General features: G+C 40.2%; 1 protein-coding gene across 2 annotated transcripts in view; it reads left to right on the forward strand.

Moving 5' to 3' along the window:
* The window catches only part of LOC114839477 (capZ-interacting protein-like), an 84,622-nt gene that overhangs the window by 11,581 nt on the left and 46,763 nt on the right, over positions 1-26,278 (forward strand). For both annotated transcript variants that reach the window (XM_034293099.1, XM_034293100.1), the window contains exon 2: positions 23,758-23,844. In XM_034293099.1, the coding sequence (XP_034148990.1) occupies positions 23,758-23,844 (87 nt within the window). The remainder of the gene's footprint in view (positions 1-23,757; positions 23,845-26,278) is intronic.

The raw sequence follows: 26,278 nt of genomic DNA on the forward strand, positions 1-26,278 counted from the left end.
GCCTTTTTGAATTTGTGAAAAACACAAACAAATTTACTACTCTGGCAACAAATGTCCGATCTTAACATACTTTGATATTTGGCATCTAGGGACCATGGTCTTCCAAAGTTATCTCAGGCAGACCATTATGTCAAAAAACATGGATGCGTGGATTTGCAGATATCTCCTACAGGGATAATGGTATAATAATGCTACTTGGTACGTATGTTGACAAGAACCATACGGAAAAAATTACTGCAAGGATTTTTTTATCAACCACGCGGTGGCGCTATTGAGGTTTTTCACATTAGCAAGGTCACCATGCTCACCTCGTTTGAGATATAGCCATGAAAGGAGGTACATAAGTCTATGCAATTGGGACCCATTAAGTCGGGTGTAATGGTTTTTCAGCAATTCTGAATTTGTGAAAAATGCTTGAAACGCTACTTCTGTAGCATCAAATGACAGATTTAAACCTTTTTACAAGTACATTTTAAAATATCACTGAAGGCCCCTCAGCGTGATTTCTTAATGCATATTATTTCAGTATGCACTGACAATTCCAGAAACTGCTGCTGACCAGAGGCCTTTTTAGCTGGCCTAGTGATATGAGAATTAGAAAATAATATTTTTATAATTTTATATATATTTTCATTAACACTAGATGTATTTTACAAGGTTCGTTCCCATCAGTCTACTGACATAGTTTCATTGCTTTTCTCTCCCTCAGTTGTGCTGTTTCCAGTGCAGCTCAGATAAATCAGAGCTTTTATCCAATCAGATTTTCCATGTTCTGTCTCTGGGTGAAAATCGATCCTGAGACCTATAGAATTTCGAGTTAATCCCATTTTATGTTGAAGCAAATGGGGAGGAGGTTATTGAATGTCATATTCTTCAACCAATCAGATTTCGAGTTTGCCATAAGGAGCCTGCCCTTTTGCACATAGCAGTCTTCTAGAGCCAGCTACCTGTAGTTAGGACATAATGTGCCATCTAATGACATAATGTGCCATCTAATTTCTGTGTGGTTTAGATTGGTAGATGTAGTACTTTGCGTTAGATTTGTGCTGAGCCCTTTTGTCTTTTTAACGCACTGTATCTACTTGATTGGTAAGCAGGTTAGGACTGTAACCAGCTAATAGTTTATTTTAACCAGCAATGTAGTAAATAAATGTAACTTCCATGTACAAAGGTGAAGCGGTTAACTACTTTCAAGATGATTACTTTGTCAATAAAATTACGCTATATTGGCTTAGAAAATACACTAACATGTGGATATAGGGGTATACAGATATCGATTCTAGTTAGAAAATGTTTAGGTTCGATTTCGAAATCGAAGAGGAGTTTGCGAATTCTGTGATTAAATATCCGTATGTCATTGATACTGCCAGCTGTTACTGCCACCACGTTTTCCAAGCAACCGATTGTGTACCGTTCATGTAAAGGAGTTGGCATTAAATGAATTGCACTCATTAAACCGTTAAAAACAACTCTACTGCTCTATACATGCAGGCCTATTACTTTGGTAGCAACAATAACAGTCTACATTAGAGATTAGTCAGCAACAGTAAGACTTCAGATTTTCATATGTTGCCTTCAAAATGAATGTCTGTGGTGTGTCTGTAATTTGTGTTGTGTAGGCTACATTTTCAAAGAAAAACTATGTGGGGACATTATAAATGAAACAAAATTACAGTTTCAATAAAACTTTACATAGGTTAAAGAATATTATAAGGTGGAGCACAAAAATGGTTAGAGCTTATATAACTAATTGAGAGAACATTATCTAATATAAAAATCCTATTTTGATGTTATTGCTTTTTATTTGCTTGTGCTCATTTGCTTTGGAGATTGAGTGTGCAATACATCCAAACAAACTAGATGTGTTTACACTGCACCTTAGCCTAGGGCTAAGAACATCCTAACTCCTGGGCTAAGGGCCTCCTAAGCCCAGGGCTAAGCAAGTTTTCACACTTGCATATTTTGAAGTGGGAAAGCACCACCCTTTGCCTAGGGCTAGCAGGCCATGCTCTGGAGCATTGTTAGCACTGACTTTTCAGGGCTAGCTCCAGAAAACTTATGAAAAACACTTCAGTACCGCAGTGAATGCGTTGTACGAAATATCAATCAATCAATCAAATGTATTTATAAAGCCCTTTTTACAACAGCAGTTGTCACAAAGTGCTTTTACAGAGACACCCGGCCTTAAACCACAAGGAGCAAACAACAGTAGTGTTGAATTTCAGTGGCTAGGAAAAACTCCTTAAGAAGGCCGAATTTTAGGAAGAAACCTAGAGAGGACCCAGGCTCAGAGGGATGACCAGTCCTCTTCTGGCTGTGCCGGGTGAAATATTAAGAGTCCAATTGGAATAATTAATACTATTATCTGGGCTGAATCCAGAGTCTATTTAAATTTAGATTAACTAGGTCAGAAATATGACCAGATGGACAAAGGACAGGAACAGCAACGGGCCCCCCAAACCAGGTACTTTGCAGGTGTGGACCAGGACCTCATGTCCTCCTTAAGTTTAAAACGGGAGGAGACTGGGAAAATTCAGAAAATGCATTCCTCATATCAACAACGAAATACTCAGGAGAGTTTGTAAAATTACATCAATCATGGGGGCACTGTGCTACATCCCACAAATCTATATATTATTAATAATAATAATAATAATAATACATGGGATTTATATAGCGCTTTTCAATGACCCAAAGACGCTTTACAAAAACAAGCAAAACAAAGAACACTGAGAAATAAAATATACAACAACAAAGGGGCTATGGGAAGGCTTGTTTAAACAGAAATGGCTTAAGGCGGAGTCGGAAGGTGTTAAGAGAGTCAGAGTCAAGGATGGATTGTGGCAGTGAGTTCCAGAGCCGGGGAGCAACCCTGGAAAATGCCCTATCACCAAAGCTCCGTAGCTTGGATCTGGGGATGATGAGGTGGCCTGCTGTACAAGAGCGGAGTGAGCGTGAAGGTTGATAGTGTTGAAGCAGGTCCGAGAGGTAGGGGGGACCAAGTTTGTGGAGGGCTTTGTAAGTCAGGAGGAGTATTTTGTATTCAATGCGCTGTTTGACAGGGAGCCAGTGAAGCTCACAGAGGATGGGGGTGATGTGCTGCCAGGACTTTGAATGAGTAAGAAGCCTCGCAGCAGAGTTTTGAACCATTTGGAGCTTATGGAGGTATGAGGAGTTGATGCCGGACAAGAGGGAGTTACAATAGTCAAGACGGGAGGAGATGAATGCATGAATCAGAGTTTCAGCTGCAGGTGGGGGGAGGGAGGATTTGAGTTTTGCAATGTTACGAAGATGAAAGAAAGATGATTTGACAGTCTGTTTAATGTGTTGCTCGAAACAGAGGGTGGAGTCAAGGATGACCCCAAGGTTGCGAGCACAGGGGGAAGGAGAAACTACAGTGTTGTCAATGGTGAGAGAGAATGTGCCAGTTTTACTAAGGGTGGATTTGGTGCCAATGAGAAGAAGTTCTGTTTTTTCACTGTTGAGTTTGAGGAAGTTGTGATGCATCCATATTTTTATTTCAGAGAGACATGATTCAATATGGGCCAGAGGTGGGTTGGTGAGAGATTTGGTGCTGAGATAAATCTGTGTGTCATCAGCGTAGCAGTGGAAATTAAGGTTGAAGTGGCGGAGGATCTGACCAAGGGGGAGGATGTAAATAATGAAGAGTAAGGGACCCAGAACAGAGCCCTGGGGGACCCCCTGCGTGACTGTAGATATTTCAGATTTTGGTGACTGAGGGAGATGTAATGGGTTCGATTTGTGAGGTAGGTTTGCAGCCAGGAGAGTGCGGTTCCCTCAACACCCAGACCCCTGAGCCTGGTGAGGAGGATCTGGTGACTCACGGTGTCAAATGCGGCACTCAGATCCAGGAGAATCAGGATGTTGAGGGAACCAGCATCAGCAGAGATGAGGAGGTCATTGACAACTTTGAGTAGTGCAGTCTCTGTGCTGTGGAGTGGGCGGAAACCAGACTGGAGGGGTTCAAACAGGTCATTGTGAAGCAGGTGTTGTTGGAGTTGAGAGGCAACCGTCCTTTCCAGGGTTTTGGCAAGTAAGGGGAGGTTGGATATCGGGCGGAAATTGTTCAGGATGGTGGTATCTAGTCCAGGCTTCTTTAAGATGGGAGTGACAGCAGCAGTTTTATAGATGGACGGGACAATGCCATGGGTGAGGGATAGGTTAATGATGCGTGTGATGTAGGGACAGAGTGCAGGCAGGCAGGCTTTAATGAGAGAGGCTGGAATGGGATCAAGGGAACAGGAAGTTGTTTTGGACGAGAGTATAATTTTGGTGATATAGTCAGAGTCAATGGGGGAAAATGTATGAAGGTGAGTGCGAAGGACAGGCGGTGGACAGAGTGAGTAATCAGCGGTTGGAGAAAGGGAACAGTGAAACTGACCTAACAGTGATGCATTGATTTTTTTGATTTTGTCTTTGAAGAATGAAAGGAAAGTGCTGGCAGGGAGAGTATGTGAGGTATGGTTGTTATGGCGAGGCTGAAGTAGCTTGTTGACTGTAAAGAATAAGGTATGTGAGTTCATATTAGAGCTACTGATAATGTTGCAGAAGTAGGAGGACCGAGCAGTACTGAGGGCATCTCTGTATGTAGAGAAGTGATGTTTGTATGCTTCGGTGTGAATAGTGAGCCCCGTTGATCTAGCCAGGCGTTCCAGGCGTCTGCCAACCTGCTTCAGAGAACGGAGCTCAGGAGTAAACCAAGGAGATGAGGTGATGAATGAAACATGCTTAGCTCTAAGTGGTGCCAGAGTGTTAAGGGAGGAAGAGAGAGCGCTGTTGAACTGATTTGCCAGATCATCAGGGTTGTTGGGAGCATGTTCCAGGGGTAGTGCAGAGCAAATGGCAGTGGAGAGATGGAGAGGGTCGACAGCTTTGATATTACGGAAGGAGATTAGACGCTTATCAGTGTTGTGGGGTATTTTGGAGGAGAAAGAAAAATGTAAAATCTTGTGATCAGACAGGGGGAAAACAGAAGGGGAAATATCTGAGAGGTTAAGGCCGACAGAGCAGACAAGGTCGAGTGTGTGGCCCTTAATGTGAGTGGGGAAATGGACGTGCTGGGTGATATTAAAACAGTCCAATACAGCAATAAAATCAGAGGCAAGTTTGGAGTTTGGTGTATCAACATGAATATTCATATCACCGAGCAGGAGTAGGTGGGGTGAGGAAGGTGTAATGATTGTGAGTAGGTCTGCTAGATCAGATACAAATGATTCGTTGTGTTTTGGGGGACGATATATAAGAATGGTGGTCAGGGAGCATGATGCTTTGAAAGCAATGTATTCAAATGAGGAGAATGAGGTAAATGACAGTTCAGTTAATTTGTTAGTGGAATTGTATAATACAGCTAGGCCACCACCACGACCAGTGAGACGGGGGTGGCACAGATAATTGTAACCAGGGGGAGTAGCTAAATTGAGTGATAAAAAATCATCTGTCAGTTGCCAGGTTTCCGTGAGAAAAAGGAAGTCCAGTTTGTTATCCAGTATTAATTCATGTAGCAGTGGAGCTTTATTGTTAATAGAACGGGTGTTGAGGAGAGCAAGATTGGTAGTTCGACAGGGTGCAGTGGGGGTGCAGATGGTCATAGGTTGGAGGGGGCAAAGAAAAGAATGATTTATAGATCGATATGGAGGGTATCTAGGAGGACGGGACTGAGACCATATGGAGATTATGTTGCTATATGTGTTAGAGTTGGTAGACCAGTTACGTCGGGAGCCTCGATGTTGATAGAGACGTCTACAGAAAATGCCAGACGCACGGGCACGCTGGGTTACAACAGGAGGAGGTGGGTAGTTGTTATTCAAAGCTAGTAGATCCAAACGGGAGTAGAATATTATAGGAGGACGAATGTTGAGTGTGAGCCTTAATAATCCAGGGTACAATGTCAACAGCAGAAGCAGGTGGAGGTATGGTTGCTGATACATGGTAAAGATTATGGATCCAGTTGAGTTGTCAGAACAATCACACGGAAACACAAGACAGACTATAAAACCAACCTAGCCAGTACCAGACCCTGGCTGCTAAAAGACCCCACAGCACACACAGCCCTCACCAGTAGACAACAGACAAAAAGACAGTGGTGACTTACTCAGAGTAAGTCGTCTGCTGGAGCCCAGGTCACAACAAACAGGTGAAGACCAGGATGACACAACGCAGGCCAAAGAGGGATATATGAACTGTAGAGCTAACCAGCCAGCAATGTGGTAGTCTGGAGGAAAGTATGAGCCAATCAAGTTTAAAACGTGTTTCAGGTGAAATCCGGTGTGATGTTGATGTTATCAAAATGCAGAGGTGTCCATTGAAGTGGAATAAAATCGGAAGTCCTTCAACACAGTTCAACGCGGTTGTAACATTAGCGTTTCGGCTACCCAGCTCACAAACCACGCCAAGATTAGCTACTAGCTTTATGATGTTAGTGATTTTTCAATATTATTATTGTCCTTCATAAACCCCCCTCATGGCTCATTAGTTAGCAGCTAGTTGCTTTTATTAGGAGTCTGGCTAGTTACTCCATCTTAAATTATTCTGATGATGTGAATATAATATCAGACAGTTAACTATTAATAATTTTAGATTATTAATAGTTTAGATATGGTGTTATGAATTCCAGCCTCAGTAGCTATTTAATCCACTGTTTTCTTTTGCACAATGACTTGCTACTATAGGCAAATATTTAGAGGAATGCAACGTTGCCATGATTATTTCATGTAAAAAAAACTACCTAGCAGACTAGTTAGCTCTATCGACGTTAGCTAGCTAGTAACGTTAGCTAATGGAAATATATTTTACTAACCTCAGTTTAATATAACGTTAGTCCTTCAAAAAAGAAATTGTGAAAAGGTAATAATAATTTGACCATTTAGGGACGGTGTCATGCTTTCAAGCCTTAGTAGCTAATCTATGTTAATGTAGCAAAGCTAATTCTCTGTTTTCATTTGTATAATGACTTGCTAAAATAAGCTAATATTTAGTGGAATGCAATGTTGCCATGATTATTTCATAAAAAATCTGTACTACAAGAGTCTCAGTCTAAACTAGCATTAGTTTACCTTAAATCATTCTGGTGACATGAACATTATAACCAATGATTTAGCTATTAAAAATTTGCCTTTGGTAGATGTGTTGTGTGTAAGCCTTGGTAGATAATCCATTCTCAGTTGTTAAGTAAATTCTGTTTTCATTGGTTTCTACAACTCCACTTCAAACTGAGGGTTGAACTTTAAATTGTACTTCAAATTGTAGATATGGCAGATAAATTTAAATGAAATCTGAGTTGTAATTTAACAGTAACACATGGTTACATAGGCTATATGTGTCACGTTTCATAAATGGAGACGGAGGCAGGTGCAGAATTTCGAGGCCTTTCCTTTTTAATAAGCAAACAAAAGCCGAGAACACAAAACGTAGTGCCAGGCGATACGAAACACTCAAGGATTCAGGAGTTCAGGTATACATAAAACAAGACAATCAGACAAGCACAATGACCCACAGCGACAGGAAGAAAATGGCCGAACTAAATACACAGACAAACGAGGAAAACAGAAACAGGTGGGGGCTAAACACAGGTGAACTGAATTTACCAATTAACTGAAACAAGGCAGGGACCGTTACAATATTCCCATGCCCTACCAAAGTCAACATATTTTTACAGAAAGAATAGGGAGGGCATTTTCTAAATAAATGAAAATCTGGAAAGGTATTGGTTTTATGGTTTTACTTTAGTAATTATAAACATTCAAATATTGCATAAATTAACATGGGTTTCAATGAGGACCTAGTCTAAAATTCTAGACACATATCCTCAATTTTTTAAGATGTTAAATCCAAAACAATGCAAAACAATGATGTTCAGTTTGGCCCAACTCAAGTTGCATGTATTCAGACTTTTGATACTATGTTTAATTTTGTAATAATTAACATTCAAATCTTGCATAAATTAACATGTTTCAATAAAGAGGTTTCAATTCTGAGGCTATCCTAAATAAGAATTATATTACATGTTTATAAACAATTGACTGTATAATTGCTAATTTACATTGTTAGGATATAACTGAGAATACAGATTCCAAACCTTTCAATAGGTAAACAATATTTCAAGCCATAATACTTTTTAAACAGCGAGCAAGCACACCACATTTTCTTCAGGACACTAGTACTTGTCTAGTTATTATTATTATTCCGGCATATAAAGGCTGTTTTTTGCAAATTCCCGTGATATTGAATGGCTTATGCATTTAGGGGTGTGGTCCTGGTCAAGACAATCTCCTGAACTCCAAACTGAATGTCAGAATGGGAAAGAAAGATGATTTAAGCAATTTTGAGCGTGGCATGGTTGTTGGTGCCAGACGGGCCGGTCTGAGTATTTCACAATCTGCTCAATTACTGGGATTTTCATGCACAACCATTTCTAGGGTTTACAAAGAATGGTGTGAAAAGGGAAAAACACCCAGTATGCGGCAGTCCTGTGGGCGAAAATGCCTTGTTGATGCTAGAGGTCAGAGGAGAATGGGCCGACTGAATAAAGCTGATAGAAGAGCAACTTTGACTGAAATAACCACTTGTTACAACCGAGGTATGCAGCAAAGCATTTGTGAAGCCACAACACGCACAACCTTGAGGCGGATGGGCTACAACAGCACAAGACCCCACCGGGTACCACTCATCTCCACTACAAATAGGAAAAAGAGGCTACAATTTGCACGAGCTCACCAAAATTGGACAGTTGAAGACTGGAAGAATGTTGCCTGGTCTGATGAGTCTCGATTTCTGTTGAGACATTCAGATGGTAGAGTCAGAATTTGGCGTTAACAGAATGAGAACATGGATCCATCATGCCTTGTTACCACTGTGCAGGCTGCTGGTGGTGGTGTAATGGTGTGGGGGATGTTTTCTTGGCACATTTTAGGCCCCTTCGTGCCAATTGGGCATCGTTTAAATGCCACGGCCTACCTGAGCATTGTTTCTGACCATGTCCATCCCTTTATGACCACCATGTACCCATCCTCTGATGGCTACTTCCAGCAGGATAATGCACCATGTCACAAAGCTCAAATCATTTCAAATTGGTTTCTTGAACATGACAATGATTTCACTGTACTGAAATGGCCCCCACAGTCACCAGATCTCAACCCAATAGAGCATCTTTGGGATGTGGTGGAACGGGAGCTTCGTGCCCTGGATGTGCATCCCACAAATCTCCATCAACTGCAAGATGCTATCCTATCAATATGGGCCAACATTTCTAAAGAATGCTTTCATCACCTTGTTGAATCAATGCCACATAGAATTAAGGCAGTTCTGAAGGCGAAAGGGGGTCAAACACAGTATTAGTATGGTGTTCCAAATAATCCTTTAGGTGAGTGTAGATATTGAACAGAATCAGTCCAAGAACTGACCCCTGCGGAACTCCGCATGTCATAGCCACCCTATCAGATTCATAATTTCCAGTGGTGACAAAGTAACTCCAGCCATCTAAATAAGACCTGAACCAATTAAGTCCTGGAGAGTCCTACCCAATTTTCTAGCCTGTCCTGAAGTGTTCTATGATCTACAGTGTCAAATGCAGCACTGAGATCTAATAGAACCAGGACTTTTATCCAAATCAGTATTCAGCCGTATATCATTTCAAACTTTTATCAGAGTCGTTTCAGTACTGTGGTGAGGTCGGAAGCCTGACAGAAATTTGTCTAAGAGAGCGCTTGAGTTCACAAATTCGCTGAGTTGATTGAAGACCTTTTCAATGATCTTGACTATAAAAGGGAGATTTGATACAGGTCTATAAATGTTCAATATAGATGCATCCAGTGTTCTCTTTTTTAAAAGAGGCTTAATGGCAGCTGTTTTTAGAGATGTTGGGAAAATGCTTGATTGCAGAGAGCAATTAACTATTTGCTGTAGATACATTGTTATAAAGATAAAAATAGTTTTAAAGATGGCAGATGGCAGTGTTGGCAACTGTTTCTTGTAGGGATTTTTTCTCAATTGTATTAAATTGAAACATACTAACGTTTGTTTTGGTGAATCATGTCGTGGTGGTAGTAATGACGGTACATTGTCATTGTTTGACTGTTGGTCCGTTTATTCAAATACTTTAGATTTGTTTCACTAGAGAAACATGCAAATTCATTACATTTCATAGTGGACATGAGTTCTGATGTTATCTGCTTTAGGGGGTTTGTAAGCTTGTCGAACATGGCAAATAGAGTGCGAGTATTGTTGATAGTCTTGTTGATCATTCCCGATAAATGTTGCTGTCTAGCCCATAGACTGTATATATAATGGACGACGCCCTTTCGCTCTTTTCCATTGGTGAAAAATGAAGCCACCAGTGTCCTGATACGGCGCGGACATCTTGTACTTGCGTCTGCGCAGATAGCGATCTTGGGACCAGTTCTGCGCAGTAGTTATGCGCAGTAGCGAGAAGGAAGTAAAGCCGTAAAGCCGTAAAGCCGCGAAATCAACGGCGCCACCCCTGTGCCCCGCCCTCACTCTCCCTCGCAGAATGCGCATACCGTAATCAATCGCAAGTCCAAGTACAGTACAACCTTTGCTTGTTAAACCTAGACGATATGTTATAGCCTAACTTACATCATGTTTAACCTTAATTTAGAATAGGCCTAATACAAAAATAATTGGTAACTTCTAGCTAACGATCACCTGCTAGCTATTAACATGGCTATTAACGAGGCTTGTTGTCTTTTAGCTAACGTTAGCTAGCCCATTACATTTATTTACTAATTAAATAGCTTATAAATGTAACTTACCGAAAAAAATTCAAAGATCGATTGGAAATGCCAGATCGGTTAGCACAATGTACTGCAGAACAACCCATTATGTCCGTGTGAAATTATATCAATTATAGAAATTTAGAGATTAAATGTAAAGTTCCAATCTCCTCAGTCCTCCGAAGATTCAGTGGCTCCTCGGCTCAGATAGCTGTCAATCACAGCTGTGAATCACGACGTCACACCACCGTTTTTAGAGCATTAAATAACTAACTAAAAACAAACTTATTTTAAAAACAAACTCTTGAATTTACATTAGCGTGATACAAACTACAGTAAATGACAGAAACCAGCTTCGGAAAAAATATATTTGAAGGGTAATTTAATTGTTTAGTTGATCTCGCGTCCCATTGAATAACATGGGGAGGGCGGGGTTTATGACCTATACTGGGACCACTCACCAGGGGGCGATCGAGACGTTTTGGCTTCACTTTTCAGGGCTTGTGCGGCACGCTTGGTCTAGCCCTGTGTAACTCATAATTGAAGATACAAAGGCTTTGTTTATCGATGTCATAGTGGATTTTAAGTTTAGTTTTCCTCCACTTATGTTCCACTTTCCTACATTCTCTTTTCATTGCGCTTACCATCATGGTGGTTCTCCATGGTGCTTTCTGTTTGCTCATAGTTTTCCTTCTTTACCTTTGATCCTGACCTCTCCTTTGATGAACATATAAAATATATAAACTTGTCATCAAAAACTGATGCAGAAAAACGAATCCATGCTTTTGTTACTTCTAGACTAGAATACTGGAATTCTCTACTTTCCGGTTACCCTGACAAATCAATAAATAAACTTCAATTAGTGCTGCACACGGCCGCTAGAAACCTAACTACAAAAAAAAAATGTAACACATTATTCCTGTACTAGCCTCTTTACACTGGCTGCCTGTTAAGGTTAGGGCTGATTTTAAGGTTTTATTGTTAACCTATAAATCAATACATGGACCTACTTACCTCGCAGAAATGATCCAGCCATACATACCTACACGTAACCTACGTTCGCAAGATGCAGGCCTTTTAATTGTACCTAGAATCTCTAAACAAACAGCCGGAGGCAGGGCCTTTTCTCATAGAGCTCCACTACTGTGGAATGATTTGCCAATTCAGGTTAGAAATGCAAACTTTGTGTCTACTAAAGGCTTATCTCTACAGCACGGTCTATGATTAGGTATAGCCTGGCCCAGGGGCATGAAGGTGACCAGAAAGGCTTGATACTGTCCACCTTTGCTGTCTTGCCAGGTGGGCTCTCCCTCCAATGCCTCTCTGCTGTCACTGGCTTGTTGTTGTCTCTTTGTTGCGCACTTGTGCAATTGGGCTGTACTCTGCTGGCAATATTCGGCCCTCATTCAGGGTGTTTGCGGTTGGTGGGTTTCCCTTTTGTTGATGCTTGGCAATGTGGGTGGATTGATTTACTGCCTGTTGGGCCCTGTTTGGGGCCTCCCCCAGATAGGGCCAAAGTGTCGCCGTCCCCCTGTTACAGTCCCAAGGTCTTACGCTGCTATATTATTGTGCTGGGGGAGTAGGGTCAGTTCTCCTTCCCCACTAAGTTCTCCTTCTCCACTATACATCCTTGTTGATATGAGGAATGCATTTTCAGAATTTTCCTCCAGTTTTGAGCTTAGGAAGGCATGAGGTCCTGGCCCACATCTGCGGAGTACCTGGCTTGGGGGACCCGTTGCTGTCCCTGTCCAGATTCCTCCTGGTTGTGTTGCAGATCAAGACGATGCCTGACTATTTCAGCTGCCACTGTGCTGACACCTCCCCCTTCCTCGTGTTGTCCCTATCCTTGTCCATCTGGTCATGCTTCCGACCTGGACTAAGTTTATAGACTCTAGACTCAGCCCACACGCATTTATTAATTATTACAATTGTAATCTTAATATGTTCACCTGGCACAGGTGTAATCAGTACAAGAATAAAAGGGGTACAATAGCATCTCTGCTGGAAGAAAATGGCAACACAAGCAGATACAGCAGATCACAGCGCACGCCCTCTCTTTGGCGGCTAGCCGCCAGCGTAGCGCAGTCAGGCCGCTGGTGGAAAGCCGCCTGAAATGCAAATAAGCATATGCTAATTGAGATCAGGAGAAAAGTGGCAAAAGCTGGTGGCCTGCTGTCTGTACGACATTATAGCCGCTGGCGGGCCGCCAGCAGCAAAACGCAGGCGGGCCGCCATCGATTGCTCACTGGGTAAGAACAAGAATAAAACAAATAACACAATAGGCTAACAGATCATTCAATTTGGGGTTATGTTCAGATAAACATTTTCTGGATGATTGTGGGTTATTTGATTAATTGGAACAACTGAATATCTGACAGACCATCCAGCGTGTAATGTAGAGATGTAGCCCAATCATTGAAGAAGAAAGCAATGGTTTAGAAACCCTTTCCAAAGGCACTGTTCATAACCCATAAGGTAAAATGCTAATTATGTTTTTGGCCAGCTATGTAAACTCTAACATTGACTGATCCCACAAAAGATGTTCAATGGTTATAGGCTATTCCTATTTGTTTTCTAATGCCTCTCAATATGAAAGTAATCTAAAAGTAATTCAAAGTAATCAAATTACATCACTGAGTTTCAGTAATCAAACAGTTACATTACTAATTACAAATGTGGACAGCTAACTTTATCTGTAATGGATTACATTTAAAAAGTAACCTACCCAACCCTTTTCAACAGCGTTAACCAGTTCAAATAGAAACCACATACCAGTTAAAGCTCTTTCTGAATCAGTATATGAACAATCTGTAACCTGGTTTTCAGTCTCTGCACATAATCTACACAAGGGAAAGAACAGCTTAATTTGGGACAATAAAAATAGGCCAAAAGGGCTTCTTTGTGCCCACCTTAACATACGCAGTATGCTCCCTAAACGTGAACAACTGGACCATATTCTCAGGAACTCAAATATTGATATATTAGGCCTATCAGAAACTTGGCTTAAAGAATCTTCCCCTGAAGCTGGTGTTGTTTTCCCTGACTATAATGTGTTTAGAAGGGACAGAGGTAAAGGAAGAGGTGGGGGTGTACTGCTGTATGTGAAAAATAATTTGAAGTGTTCACAACTAAGTGTGCCAAGTGAGATTAAAATTGAAAATGTTTCAGTTAAAATTTCCCTCTCTGCAGAGATGAGTTTTACTCTGGTTTGCCTTTACCGTCCACCATCAGCCAAAGTTGACTTCTATGAACAACTGCAGGTACTACTTAAACATCATTCAACACACAACAAGTCCAATGAAGTTATTGTAATTGGAGATTTCAATGTGAACTGGGACTGTAAGAAAGACAGGAAAACATTAAAGCATATAATGGATAATCTTAATTTTTTTCAACTTGTTCAGCATCCAACAAGGATTACGAAACACTCTAGAACTAAAATAGATCTACTTTTCAGCAACAGACCTGAAAGGATAATTAGATCATACAATTTCCTGACTGGTCTTTCAGACCATAATATTATACTTTTTTCTAGGAAATTGTCCAAGTCGAGGGTTAATAATGATTTCTTTAACACCACAAATAACAGGTCTCCTTATGAGTTTATACCTAACAGCCAACGACAAAATGTGGCCACAGCCCTGTCATCACTGGAATGGGATACAATCCTGTATGATGACAATCCCGAATTATGTACCAGAAAATGTATTAAATCTCTGAAGGATGTTATCTCAACCCATTCGAGTAGAGGGAGATATAAACGTAAACGAATATGCCACTTACCATGGCTGAACAAAAAATTAAAAAATCTAATGTTAGCAAGAGACCTGATATTAAAGCAATTTTTAAAATCAGGTCTAACAACAGACCGTCAAAGGTTTACCCATATGCGAAATAAGGTAACCCAGAGTCTGCGACTGGCCAAAGCAAACTTTTTTATTAAAATAATAGAGAATGCAAACGGCAATGGAAAATTAGTATGGCAAAACCTAAATAAACTGCTTGGTCGAAATCTAAATAAAAACAAAATGGAAATGGAGCTTCACATTAATGACTCGATTATTAAAGATCCATTTTCCATAGTCACCAATTTTAACAGTTTCTTTATAAATTCTGTGAAAGAGATTACGCAGCATTTTGATCCATCTCTGTGTTCTGACAATGTCTCTGATCCACATCAGCCTGTATTCAAAATCATTGAAATCTCTGACTATGAAGTAACAAAAATTATTGTTGGCATGAAAAATTCAAAAACTCTTGATGCATTTGGCCTTAATACACATTTTTATAAAGAGTACAAGGATCATCTAATACGTCCAATAACTCATCTTCTTAATATGTCTTTTAACCATTCTATAGTCCCTGTAGATTGGAAAGTGGCTGCAGTGACACCAATACTAAAATCAGGTGTTACAACAGACATGTCTAATTATAGACCTACCAGCATACTTCCCGTCATATCAAAAATAGCAGAGAAGTGGGTAGTCAGACAGTTGACGGCTCATCTGGACAATGTCCAACCTTCACTACATCCATTAGTTTGGTTTTCGGACCCATCACTCCACCGATAGTGCCCTGTGTGTGTTAACAGAAAACATAAAAGGTTTGCTTGACAAGAGTCCTTGTGTCGGGGCTGTCTTCTTAGATTTGAAGAAAGCCTTTGACTCTGTTAACCATCAGATTTTAATATCCAGGTTGACTCAATTTAACATTTCTGATCAAGCACTTTTATGGTTTAAATCCTACCTGTCCCACAGGAAACATTACGTGGTAGTAGATGGTGTCAAATCTCCCTGTTTAGATTCTGGAGTTGGTGTCCCACAGGGGTCTGTCCTTGGGCCGGTTCTGTTCTCTCTTTTTATCAATAACCTACCAAATTCATGCCTAAACGTCTTCTCGCAGATGTATGCGGATGACGCAGTAATTTACACTCAAGCAAAAACCATCCAACAAGCAGCTGCTGATCTCACAGCAGCCCTATCCTATGTGCAGGACTGGCTCAAAAATTCATGCCTCATGTTGAACACCAGAAAAACTGTGTGCATGTACTTCTCAAAACGCTTTGTCGAAGTAAGCAGATCAAATGTCTTCTTGAATGGAGAGGAACTTCACCTGGTCTCAGAATTTAAATACCTTGGGGTAGTCCTTGATTCAACACTGTGCTTCAAAAGTCATGTAAAAAAAGTAGCAAAGGTTGTCAAATTTAATCTTCTAAATTTTTGGCACATTCGAAATAACTTAACTATGGGTGCTCCTAAAACATATTTTTATTCAATGATTATTTCTCATTTTGATTACTGTTTGACTACCTGGTCTCTTGCCTGCCCCACAACACTTAAAACCATAGAAAGCCTATATAAAAAGGCATTAAAAACATTAGTTAAAAAAACACTATCCCACCACCACTGTCAAGTTTCAAAATATGATTAATTTAAAAATGGCCTGTTTGATATACAAGGTCCTTCACTCCCTCGCTCCGCCACCTCTGAAGGACTTTATTAAATCTAAAGAAAATTCTTTGAGGATCACGCGAGCCTCTACCAGAGGAGACTTGATAATATCTCACAGGCGCACCACCTTCGGTCAGACGGTCCTGTCTGTCCGGGGTGGGAACCTGTGGAATAGTCTTTCTCTAACATTAAGAGAATGTACTACATATAGCTCGTTTAAAGTCCAGTTGAAGAAATGGCTATGGGAAAATCAAAGTTGCACACATTAGTATGTATGTTTTATCCTTTTTTAAATTGTTTAACTTTGTAATGTGTATATGGATTAGTGTTTGTGAAGTTGAATGTAGTTTTGTGTGAATATTGTATATAGGATTTAGCAAATTATTAACTGACTGTAGATGTAAATTTTATTTTGCAATGTTTTTGTGAGCTGTGTGATCTTAGCTCGTGGGACTACAGATGGAAAAATAAAAATAAAAAAATAAAAACCAACCGTGTGTGGTAAAATGGGGTTGATAAAGACCTTTTGGTGGACACATGGTAGCCCTAACAATATAAAAGTAGGTGTCTAGTGGTTTGAAATCTCGAAAGATTATGTTTGGGTGCCCAATCGGATAAGTCTTTGTCTTAATGCAGAATGGGTAAAGGCTACAGATATTGTTATACTGAATAGTCGCCCCTTCTTGAGCCATATATTTAAAATGAATTGCCTTGGTATGACCTACAAAAAGGGCATCCCGAGGGTGAAGGCGCTCTGGAGTATCAAAGGTCTTCAAGAAAGCTTGGACATTTGCGTATTTATTGTTAAGCTGATTCCATTCACACTCCCATATGTGCTTAAATGTACATTGTGTTGTTCTTTTAAAGCTTTCAGCTTTGCTAGCCATTGCTGGTACATCAACCTGTACTGAATCTGAACAAACCATTCCTGCCCAATTTTTGCTTTGTGGCATGGCACATTATCCTGCTGAAAGAGGCCAATGCCATCAGGGAATTCTGTTGCTATGAAAGAGTGCACATCGTCTGCAACAATGCTTGGGTAGTTGGTATGTGTCAAAGAAACACCCATATGAATGGCAGGACCCAAGGTTTCCCAGCAGAACATTTCACAAAGCATCTCACTGCCTGCGCTGGCTTGCCTCCTTCCCACAGTGCATCCAGGTCCCATGTGTTCTCTAGTTAAGTGATGCACGCGCACCTGGCCATCCACGTGATGTAAAAGGAAACTTGATTTATCAGACCAAGCCACCTTCTTCCATTGCTCGGTGGTGAAATCTGATGCTCACGTGCCCATTGTAGGCGCTTTCGGCAGTGGACGGGGTTCAGCATTGGCACACTGACTGGTCTGCGGCTACGCAGCTCCATACACAACAAAGTGCGATGCACTGTGTGTGCTGACACCTTTCTTTCAGTGTAAGCATTATCTATTTCAGCAATTTGAGCTACATTAGCTTGGATTCCTTCCTTGGACCACTGTTGATAGGTACTGACCACTGCAGACCGGGAACTCCCCACAAGGGCTGCAGTTTTGGAGATGCTCTGACCCAGTCATCTAACCAACAAAATTTGACCCTTGTCAAAGTCGTTCAGATCCTTACGCTCGCCCAGTTTTCCTGCTTCTACCACATCATAACAGGTGCCATGATAACGAGATTATCAGTTTTATTCACTTCACCTTTCAGTGGTCATAATGTTAGGGCTGATTGGTGCATGTTTACATACATCACAGTTTTGATGTTGACTGTAAAGAAAAAAACTCATTATGGTGTTGTATTAGTCTCCAACATCACCCGGTCCACACTCTATTGGTTGATATATGGAGTACAAAGATTCAGCTGTATGCAGATGATGTCGTAATGTTAATTTCATTTTAGTGGAATCTGTTCAGGATGTTGTAAAATCACAACCATACTGTCCAACTGACACTGATGTTGGTTATTTGGTCTGAAATGAAAACAAAGAGGGTTAACAGAAGACCAAAGGCATACAGTAGATGATTACTACTGTTAAAAGACTACTGACCAAGGTCTGATGGTCCCAAAAAGGTGTTTTCCAAACAAGGCTGTGTTTATATTCCACTCAGCCTAAACCAAAGATATAAAACAGACAGTATGAAAAACAGATAAACAGAGGTGGGGGACTCGAGTCACATGACTTGACTCGAGTCTGACTCGAGTCACCATTTTCAGGACTTGCTTGATTAAAGTATGAAAATGACTTGACTTGACTTTGACTTGAGAACAAGTTACTTGAGACTTGACTTGACTTTAAGTGGAAGACTCGACAATGACATGAACTTATAATAAACAAACAGCAATAAAATTATTTTATATGTTGTGACATCAGCACCACTAATCATCGTATGTGCCCTTAACGCTGCACAATTCAAACCGCGCCAAACATGGCAGACAGTAACGTTAGTCGAGCTCCACAAATAGTATCGTTTGGATACAAGGACTTTAAATTGGACCGTGTGAATAAAAAAAGATTTGCCAGATGCAAAATATGCAACACCGTCAAATTTCATTAGTTATTTTAAGAACCACAAGGAAAGGTAAGAAAGTAATCTCTTTATATTCAGTTTCACTAAGATCAATAACGATTAAGTTACTAATGTAATGAATTCATCTTTTGTTTGTCATAATTTGGCCTTGGTTGCATATTATGTTTTTTTTTTTTTCTTATTAGAAATGTGACCATTATCATTACCGAATACGTCTGGTAAATAGATGTAAGGGAATTTGACTATAACAGTGGCATAGCCTGAATTTTAATGTTGATGGGCATCTTAAAATGAGCGGGCATGTATATTATTACACGTAGGCTATAATGTCTGTATAAAATGTGGGCATTTTCAAGTGTTTGTGGACTGCGTGTGGAAACTAAAAAGCATTGTGCTTACACCATAACAGTCAACTTTACTGCGTGAAAGGCTATCATGGAGGCGCCGATGTGATTACTAGCACCTAAACATTTTGAAGAGTTTTTTTTTTTTTACTCATACAGACAAGAATAATTACAGCGTAATTACATATTAGGCAGTTTCACAATAATTAGTTTATTAGTTTATATGCGTGTTATTTCTTGATAACAGACCGTTGCCTTGAAAAACAGCGCGTTGCAATTGACGCAGCAGGATTCTAACCCGAGACGGAACGGGACTATTTTCTTTAGGAGGAAGCAATACAATCGGTTTTTAAATCAATAAATTCCTTTTAAAATCAATATTTGTGTCAAATTATAGATTTATTTGGTAGGTAGCCATGTAATAAGCGGGAATAAGGTATAGCGAGGCGGTTGTTATAGCGAATACAACCCCTTCAGGCTGATTCAAGATCCCTCCGCTTCGTCCCCCCAAAAAATTGTACCGCGGAGGAGAAAAATATTTTATTTTGAAATCGAGCTTCGCAACCGAGCGCACGTCAGAAACAGAGGACTGTGTGTGTGTGGTGTGTGTTCATCTCTTTAGTACTGTGACTTGACTTGAAACTTATAAGGACTCAAATTGACTTGCTTAGGTGAACCCTTGACTTGACTTGCTTGATTTATCTGAACTGTGACTTGAGACTTGACTCGAGACTTGATGGTTTAGACTTGAGACTTGCTTGGACTTGACCATGTGTGACTTGTCCCCATCTCTGCAGATAAAATCTTAACGTTTGGATTGCGCCGTCATTTCATTATGTAATTGTTTTATACAATCTAAAAGTTCTTTCAAATATAACACCTTGTACTTACTATGTAAACAGCCAACTCCTCGCTGGAATCAGCAGATGTCTTCTGTGGCAGCTGCGTGATTTAATAATGACAACAAAACTGTTATGCCTCCAATGTCACGTCTTCGGGGGCGGATAAGGAGGAGCAGGAGAATGGCGTGATCGTTGTATATTTTTTAATGCTATAACGTGAAATTATATATATATATGTCGACACCGAATGCGTACACAGCTCTTTCGTACATACAGAGACAATTACACACAAAGACAGGGGGAGCAGAGGGAACATTATATACTGGGGGGAATGATGAGGAACAGGTGCGCTAAACAGGACACAGGTGAAAGCATGATGAGATGGACGGTGGTGTCAGAAGGCGGTGACCGTCGAACGCCGGAGCCCGTCCGCTACAGGGGGAGGTGAAGCAGCAGGAGGGCGCAGTTGTCACATCCAAATGGTTATGCCTCCTAACTTTGTCATTTGTTACACATCACCATTCATCACGTTAGAACTATACTGGTTCCAATAATTAAAATTGTGAGCTAAACTAGTTCAGGTAGATGTTTACATTGACAACCAAATACATTGTTTGGTACTTCCGGTCCGGTAGAAATTTGGTTCTCATTAGTTATCACATCTTTGCCGCGACATCATGTCATTTCTTATTATCTATTAACGACAAACTTGCTTGCTTAAACACACAGCCAGCGTTTATCTTAATATTGCCATTAACACGCATAATATAAGTCATAATACAGCATACAAAAATCTGTGAATTCATGACATGCTTCAATACCACAGTCATATATTCTACCAATGTGTAGAAAACAATCTTGTGTTAATGCTCATTGTACATTTTGTGAAGATGCACTTACAATTACATTTTGTTTTTAACTGCCAAACATCTCACTACATATCATAACATATTTTGCCTGGGGAATTGAACATTCCTAAACCCTGGCACCCTATTATTACACATCAAACTTATCGTTACTTATCGTAACATAAAATGTCTGAGGATATAATGAGCCAGAACCCTGGAGCCACATTGTTAAACATCAAAACCACCATAAATTACAAAACACACACACGCCCATACCATATTTCCCCCCCCGGACATGCAAACATCATACCAGAAGTTACAACCCCTAACATACGTCACACAGGAAGTACGACCCCAAGCATCTGTCACACCAGAAGTGCCACCGACAAGCGTATGTCACACCAGAAGTTCCCACCCCAGCATACGTCATACAGGAAGTCCCGCCCACCTGTCCATTAATCATCCAAAAGTGACAGTATTAACTACTCTCAGCTAAAAAAGAAAGCAACTGAATATTTATCAAGATTCAGGATAATGGGGATAATGATGGTCACTAGTACTCACCTTTTTCTAGAGAGCAGCACATTGTATTTTTTTAAGGTCAGGAGACTGATATGGCAACTCCAGAACCTTCACCTTTTTCTGTGTAACCACTGGAGGGTCAGCTTGGCCTTGTGCTTAGGGTAATTGTCGTGCTGAAAAGTCCAAGAGCTTCCCATGCGCAGCTTTCATGCAAAAGAATGCAAATTGTCTGCCAGTATTTTCTGATAACATGCTGCATTCACCATGCCATCAATCTTCACAATATTCCCTGTGCCTTTAGAGGCTCACACACCCCCAAAACATCAGTGAGCCACCCACCATGCTTCACAGTGGGGATGATATTCTGTTCACTATAGGCCTTGACACTTCTCCAAACATAATGCTTATGGTTGTGACCATAAAGCTCTATTTTGGTCTCGTCACTCTAAATTGCAGTGTGCCGGAAGTATTGAGGCGTGTCAAGGCATATTGTAACTTGGCTTTTTTGTGGCACTGGCGCAGTAAAGGCCTCTTTCTGGCAACTCAACCATGCAGCACATTTTTGTTCAAGTATCTCCTGAGGTTGCCTGTGGGTTTTTTCTTTGTATCCCGAACAATTGTTCGGGCCAGTTTTGCTGAAATCTTTCTTGGTCTACCTGACCTTGGCTTGGTATCAAGAGATCACTGAATTTCCCACTTCTTAATAAGTTATTGAACAGTACTGACTGACATTTGCAAGACTTTGGATATCTTTTTATGTCCTTTTCCATCTTCATAAAGTTCTATTACCTTGTTACGCAGGTCTTTTGACAGTTCTTCTCTGCTCCCCATGGCTCAGTATCTAGACTGCTCAATGCATTCACGTGAGAGCTAACAAACTCATTGACTATTTATACACAGACGCTAATTGCAATGTAAAAAGCCACAGGTGTGGGAAATTCACCTTTAATTGCCATTTTCACCTAAGTGTGTCACCTTTTGTGTCTGTAACAAGACAACACATTCAAGGGTATGTAAACTTTAAAAAGGAGCCAAACAACTATGTGATAATAAATGGCTTCATATGATCACTATCCTTAAATAAAAGCATGATCAGTAATATTTTCAAAAAGTCACTATTTCTGCCAGGGTATGCAAACTTATGAGCAAAACTGTAGCTTAGCCCTCCAGAAATAAGTGGTGCAACACTTAGGAGAGATGTTGCTTTCGTAGTGTTAATTTAGGATGCATTTCCATTTAATGGAGACAGTGAAAATGTGTTTTTATTATTAATTTTCTGTTTATATTTGGTCTTGCGTGTGTGATTAGAGACATGATATATCTTATTTTGTACGCATTGGCGACATCCTTTGGCCATTTCCTGTTGCAGCAGGTAGGCTGTCTAAGTTTAGTAACCTAAGAGCAAGCTCATTCATTTCTCATTGGTAAGCCAGACCATGTGACCCAGGTCATAGTTAGTCTAGAATTTTTATTAATGGTATTGAAGTGGAAGAACATCTCGTCAGCTACTCTGAGAAGAATAATTTTTTATCTGTCCGTGTCAAGCCTTGGAGAAGCTTTGCTTGTAAGTTTGTTATTCATCTAAATAATTTACTTTTAAATGTCACTGCATTTTATGGTTCACATTTTGTAACATTGTCGCTATTCTTTTTTGTCTCAGTTTCACAGTAACAATGGAAAGTGTGTAAAGGCTCAGGATTTCAAGTAAAGAGGAGTCACTCAACTTCTGTGTCTGCGCCGTGAATGAATCCATCTCTAGAGTTATATTTTAGCTAACTCGTGCACATAGGGACAGAAAATTAACATTATGAAGAAAAACATAGCACTGCCATGTTAATCTGAGAAAGAACCCATGACTTTTGGGAGTCACAAGTAATGGTCTGTCTCTGCCTGGCGCAGAACAATTGCATCTTTTATCTTGTTTGCAGCATTCTGACAATGTAGGATCCAGCATAATGGAGTGCAAAGTTGGCCGCCAGGTGGATCTTGTAGAGGGCTGCCTTGTTGCACAATAGCAACTCCTAGTGTAGCTAGGGCGCATGTGAGTTCCAGCTTATAAACATGATTAAAAAGCAAAATTTGTCTGCTATGTAAACACACTATTTAACTGTCATTCAAATCCTGCCAAATCTGGGAAGACAGTAAAAAAGAGAAAATCAATGCTGCTACCACACTGCCACAACAGATATTTCTTGGCTCTCTCATTGATCAGAATGCAATTGTTGATGCCTTTAGCTATGCAGGCAATAGTTTTTTTTTCACTGAGTTTGTATATTTAAAAAGAGATCCTTATTTCACCAGCTTTCCCGATACCTAAAAGTATCAAAATCACAATCTATCATAGGTATATTGAGATGCACAAACTGATCTACAAAAAATGCTGTGTGCAAGGTGACTTGTTAATAAATCATACAACAGTGTTTGTGTGGGGGACTGTGCACATGCATTTGTACTTACATGGATGTACTGAATGAGTGCTATTGTACTTCCTGTTTTTCAGGAGGATGTACCACCTAAGAAATCAGTGGCAGAGCTAGCCGGAAAGTTCAAAAGTCATGCCATCCCCATCCCCACTGGAACCGAAGGGGTATGGTCATTACATTATTTTCTTTTTTCCTATCTCTTGCTCTCTTTTTCCTCCTTTCCTCTTCTCTCTCTCTCATTTTCTTAGCTCTGAAGCTGTCTCCAGTGTTAAAACACATGGTAAAGCTACTTCACGCTTGGGTCTTCATTTGGTATTAACACGCAACTCCACCATTTGCACAATTGTCCCAATTTCTTAAGGTGTGAAAATGATTACAGTTTTATGGGCTAATTAGACCCTCCAGTGGTCCCTTCCAGCGAGTGTGCAGCAATTCAGCAATGACAAGTGTGTGGAATCCCATAAGACAGTACATTATTTTTGAGCTTGTGGAATTTCACACAAAGGATTGTGTATGACACGTTTAGTTGTCCTATTAAGGCTTCACACACATACAAAACAAAATTCCCCCTAAATGAACAGATCAATTGTTAATTTAATTAATTTCTAAATAATAGAGGGGCTTTGTACATTTCCGTTTTGTCCTAGTTTTATAACTTAACACTGGAGCATTACTTGCATTATTGCTCCATTGAGTTGGTAGTCCATGGTTTGCTAGAAATAAATCACTTAGCAGGTGGAATAAAAACAATATTTACACTGTGTCGATTCAGAAACATTATTTTGAGGGTGTAACGTCCTGTCTTGTGTGGTTTTCTTGTCATACTTGTTCTCTGTGTAAGCTTTCCCTTTTCAGGTTAGTACAAGCGTCGTTTGGATCACAATACATTTGGGGCTTAGCCCCCCCCCTTCCCGCGACAGAAAGTACAGTGTTTTGAATGTACATGCGAACATTTCGATGTACACGCTAGTGGCGTCTACATTGCCATGATGCACGATCGGAATTACAGGTGAATGCATCAGGTGCTATTATTATTTTTCGGTCCATTTGAGATGCCCAGGGCTAACGACGCCAATGGTACACCTGTTCTTGTTGTCTTGTTAGTCTTCGGACCTGTTGGTCTTTGTTCTGAATAGGTTCTTTATTTAAGCCCATTGTTTGTCAGTGGTTGTGAGTTGTTAAACATATGTTGTTCGTTGTACTTCTTATCGCCCCAGCTCCTGTGTGTGCTATTAGTCTTTCTTGTTTTCCTGTTCTCAGTTCATGTTAGTTCTTAGGCAGTGTTACTCAGTCGTTTGTTGTTTTGCTAAAGTGATGTCACTGATCCATTCCTGTTCTAAACCTAATCCAGCTGTTTGTCATCCTTGTTTTATGTTCAGTAAAGCCACTTCCGCTCTTGGATCCTTGTCTCTCATCTCTGAATCGTTACAGAGGGTTAGAAATATTTTTATATAAAGAGAACATTATTTCTGGGAGGGGTGAGATAAATAATCAGATACAACGCAGAAGTAGGAAATGGAGAAGAAAATGTCCTCTTGTGAGAATATAATTTCTTGCCAGGTAGCCTAATTAGCTATGATAAATGGGAGAGTATGCCTTTTCCTACATTGGAACTCACCTCTGGAACTCCCTGAGGGCTGCACAGACAGTCATGGCTTTTAAAACATGCTTTAAGACACCTTAACACATCAGTTAGCCTTCCCTTCAACCAAATATGCTTTATTACAAAATATTTGTGATGCCTTTAATAAGCTTTTCATCTCTGCTGTATTTCTTTTTGAAATAAAAATTGACAATCCTGTCCAGTCTATTCTCTCAGCCCTCAGGGAAGGTGGAAAACAATAAGCTGGTTTTTAATTTTAAAAAATGCACAGAAAATTTGGTCTTAATAGGTACACGCTGACAATCTGAATAAATGTTTACAGAAGTGTGCCACTCCTGTCATTGCTAGTACAGTGACATCTTTAATCAAACCTTTGTCGTAGGAAAGATTCCTAAAGCTTGGAAAACAGCTGTAATTTTACCACAAGGGAGGTGGTGGCTAATTTCCTAGATCTCTAACTTTACAAGCAATCATTAAAAGTGCAAGAGACAATATACAGTGCCATTACAGTAGAGTAAGATACAATTTTTAGTAGACTATAAGAAAAAGAGAAGCGCTGTCCTCCCCCTAAACAAGCTATAAAACAACATTGTCCGTCATGTACCCCCTTACACTACAATCAATTACCTTTCACTTTTATTAAGTATTCTTCATAAATCATAGTGTAAAACGTTTTATTTGAAAAGATGCACAAAACTGACCCTCCACAGACAGAAAACTCAGTAATGAAAATATTATCCTTATCCTCAAGCAGTCTTTCCCAATCCTGGTCCTCGGGACCCAAAGGGGTGCATGTTTTCGTTTTTGCCCAGGCACTCACACACCTGATTGAAATTAAAGACTTGATGATTGGTTGATAACGTCAATCAAGTATGTAACTGGTAAGGCAACGTTTGAATCCGGTGTGTGAGTGCTAGGGCAAAAACAAAAACATGCACCGTTTTGGGTCCCCAGGAGTAGGATTGGGAAAGACTGCTCAAGAGGATTACGCAAGC

Source organism: Esox lucius, chromosome 7 (assembly GCF_011004845.1).
Source record: "Esox lucius isolate fEsoLuc1 chromosome 7, fEsoLuc1.pri, whole genome shotgun sequence".
Lineage (NCBI taxonomy): Eukaryota > Metazoa > Chordata > Actinopteri > Esociformes > Esocidae > Esox > Esox lucius.